Here is a 2,649-nt window from a genome sequence, read left to right as displayed (position 1 = left end):
CGGCAGACCCGCTGCGTGCAAAAGATGGGCGAGGACAAGGACATACCACCGCGCAGCGATTGGAAGGACAAGCAGGAGGAAGTCATGTACACGCCCAAGCCCTCGCACCTCTGCCGCAGTTTTTTTTTGTCTGTGCACTCACCGTTGGTCGTCTCGCAGGTACGAGGCCACGCTGGCCAAGTTCACCGACCACAAGGACATCCAGGAGACGCTCCTCAGCACGGGCTTTGCCGATATCTTCTACCACACACGAAGCGGTAACACCCACACACACCGCACACGCACGCAGCTCAATGCAATGCTGACGAACTCGCGACCTGCAGACTCCTTCTGGGGCGATGCAGGCGATGGGAGCGGGGAGAACAAGCTGGGCAAGATCCTGTCCCTGGTGCGCGGCAAGCTGCGGCGCGAGGTCGAGGGCATCACCAAGCGGAAGCGGAGCAACAGTTCGGACAGAAAAGAACGAAGCGAAAAGAACGAAAAGCGAAAGAGACGAAGGTCGGACAGCGAGAACGAGGAAGAAGAAGAGGAGGAGGACGAAGACGATGACAGCGAACACGAGAGCAAGTCGAGGAGGAAGGGCAAGAAGAAGGAGGCCCCCAAGCTCGCCGAATGGGACATCAGCGACATTCTGTGAGCGTCCACGAACGACCCCGAAGCGACGACGAGCGCCAGCGATATTTTTCGATCATCATGTGTTTTAGGCTGGACATCGGCGGAGACTGTAAAGTACACACACGCACTCTGAGTGCAACCAAGAGAAGGAGGAGGAGGAGAAGAGAACGGCCAGGGCAGAGTGGATGGGTCTTCGCCAACCCCACACCGCGGCGGTGAGCGGTAGCGATGGTCACTCCTCGGAAGAGGGCGACTCGACGTACTCCAGCTCGACGGGCGACTCATCGTCGTGGGCGGACTCGTCGGAGAGGTGGACGGAGGTCCAGCCCGATCGTCGCTCCTGGGGCAGGCACCAGAGCTGCAGCATCTTGCCCTTGCCCGTCTTCGGGTTGTACCTGCGGCGTGGTCGACCAAGCAAGCAAGGAAAGGCAGAGGTTGAGTGGTTGCGGACACGGCTGGGCCATGTAAATAGCGCGCGCAGGTGGCAATAAAGCGGAAGCGGGCTAAGTAGCGGAGCGTACTTGGCGGTGGGGAGGAGGGTCTCGATGATGTCGAAGACGAAGGGCAGCCTCTCGCGGCCCTTGCGCACAAAATCGAACTTCACGTCCGGGTTGCGCTGGTGGCGCAGCTCGATGTCGCCTGTCGTGCACGCATTGCGCGAGAGGTGGTGAGGCGATGGCGGACGCAACAGCTCAGGGTGGTACCACCCTGATGAGACGCGGCGTACCGGGCTTGCGGAGCATGAGGAGGGTGAGCTTGGACTTGCGGAAGTAGGCGTAGTCCTCGGTGTGGATCTTGTTGTTCACGTCGAACTTGACCCACGCAAAGTTCTCGACGTAGTGGAAGCCCCACTTTTGCGCCATGGTCAGCACCCGCGGGATGAGCTCCTTCTCGGTCCAGATGAAGAGGAAGCCCTTGGGGATGAGCTTGTCGGTCACCGGCCACTTGCCCAGCTCCTCGGGACTGATCAGCCGCTCCCCGTTCTTGCCCCGCTTCGGCACCAGCTGGTGGCACTGGCGCGCCTTATCCGAGGCAGAGGCGCGAGGAGAGAGGTCCCACGGCGGGTCCATGAGGATGGCCTCGAAGCTGCCCAGTTTCTCCAGCTCCAGCTCCTCGATCGTCGCCTCCACATATCTGCGTGCGCACACAACGCACAACACACGACACACGACACGCAACACGCACGTCGGGTCAATTAGTATGTGCATTTCTGGGGCACACAAAAAGCAAGGTGGAGTAAAAGACGCACCTGGAGCCGGGAATCGCCTTCTGGCCGCGTGCGGCCTCGTAGTCGAACGGTTGGACGGCTTTGGCCCACGATCGCGGGATTGGCCGCGGGATCACCGTCTTGTCGATCAACGACTACAGCCAACCAGACCACACACGCAGTGTCGTATTAGCGACCACGCTTTTTGATGAATGACGGAAGATACCACCACCAGCCGGCGCCAGCCACCACCACCACCACGGGTCGCACCTTGTTGTCTTCGGCCTCCACGACCGCAGGGGCGGGCTTCACGCCGGGGATGAAGTGCGACAGGTCCAGCTGCTTCCCCTTGAGAGCCCGGCCTCGCCCAGCAGTAGCGCGGGCTTTGCGGTGGCCGTGCAGCGGTTCGGTGGTATCGCCCACAATGAAGTTCTTCCACACGTTGCTTTGCGGTCGCTTGAAGGAGGACGTCGCTGTTGTTGTGGTCGTGGTGGTGGTCACTCCGGCGTCGTCTTCGTCCTGCGCGGCGTAGACAAACATGTTCTCCTCGACCGGATCGTCGATGCTGCCGTCCGCTTCGCTTTCGTTGTTGTGGCCTCGCCTCTCCGTCTCGTCCCCCCCGTCCTCCGCGGCAGCGTTCCGCTTCTTCGCTGAGTGTACGGCACCGCGGTGATCGGCCTCGAACGCCTCTTCGTCGGTGTCGAGAACGATCGTCTCGCGCGGAGCGGCCTCATCGCACGCGGCAATGAAGCTCGCCACGGTGGGCTGGGGCCGGCCGCGCTTGGCGACCATCGATGACCCGGGCTTGGACTTGGGCTTGGGCTTCC

At 61.6% G+C, this 2,649-nt stretch overlaps 2 protein-coding genes across 2 annotated transcripts in view; one reads left to right on the top strand and one right to left on the bottom strand.

Moving 5' to 3' along the window:
* ACA1_156210 (uncharacterized protein) overlaps nt 1–549 on the top strand; it is a gene marked incomplete at both ends in the record, with an annotated part of 2,283 nt that extends 1,734 nt beyond the window's left edge. Inside the window, 3 exons of the mRNA XM_004334494.1 lie at nt 25–86; nt 160–257; nt 324–549. Coding sequence (XP_004334542.1) covers nt 25–86; nt 160–257; nt 324–549 — 386 coding nt within the window. The remainder of the gene's footprint in view (nt 1–24; nt 87–159; nt 258–323) is intronic.
* A 298-nt stretch (nt 550–847) lies between these two features.
* ACA1_156200 (MT-A70 protein) lies at nt 848–2,614 on the bottom strand (the record flags this gene model as incomplete). The annotated part of the gene is made up of 5 exons (XM_004334493.1): nt 848–1,010; nt 1,137–1,254; nt 1,343–1,749; nt 1,865–1,977; nt 2,093–2,614. The coding sequence occupies 5 exons, from the start codon at nt 2,612–2,614 to the stop codon at nt 848–850; spliced, it is 1,323 nt and encodes a 440-aa protein (XP_004334541.1).
* Between the last annotated feature and the right edge of the window lie 35 nt (nt 2,615–2,649).

This window comes from Acanthamoeba castellanii (genome assembly GCF_000313135.1).
Source record: "Acanthamoeba castellanii str. Neff unplaced genomic scaffold scf7180000084723, whole genome shotgun sequence".
NCBI lineage: Eukaryota > Discosea > Longamoebia > Acanthamoebidae > Acanthamoeba > Acanthamoeba castellanii.
The sequence above is the reverse complement of the archived record's forward strand: the minus strand, read 5'-3'. Positions and strand labels throughout refer to the sequence as shown.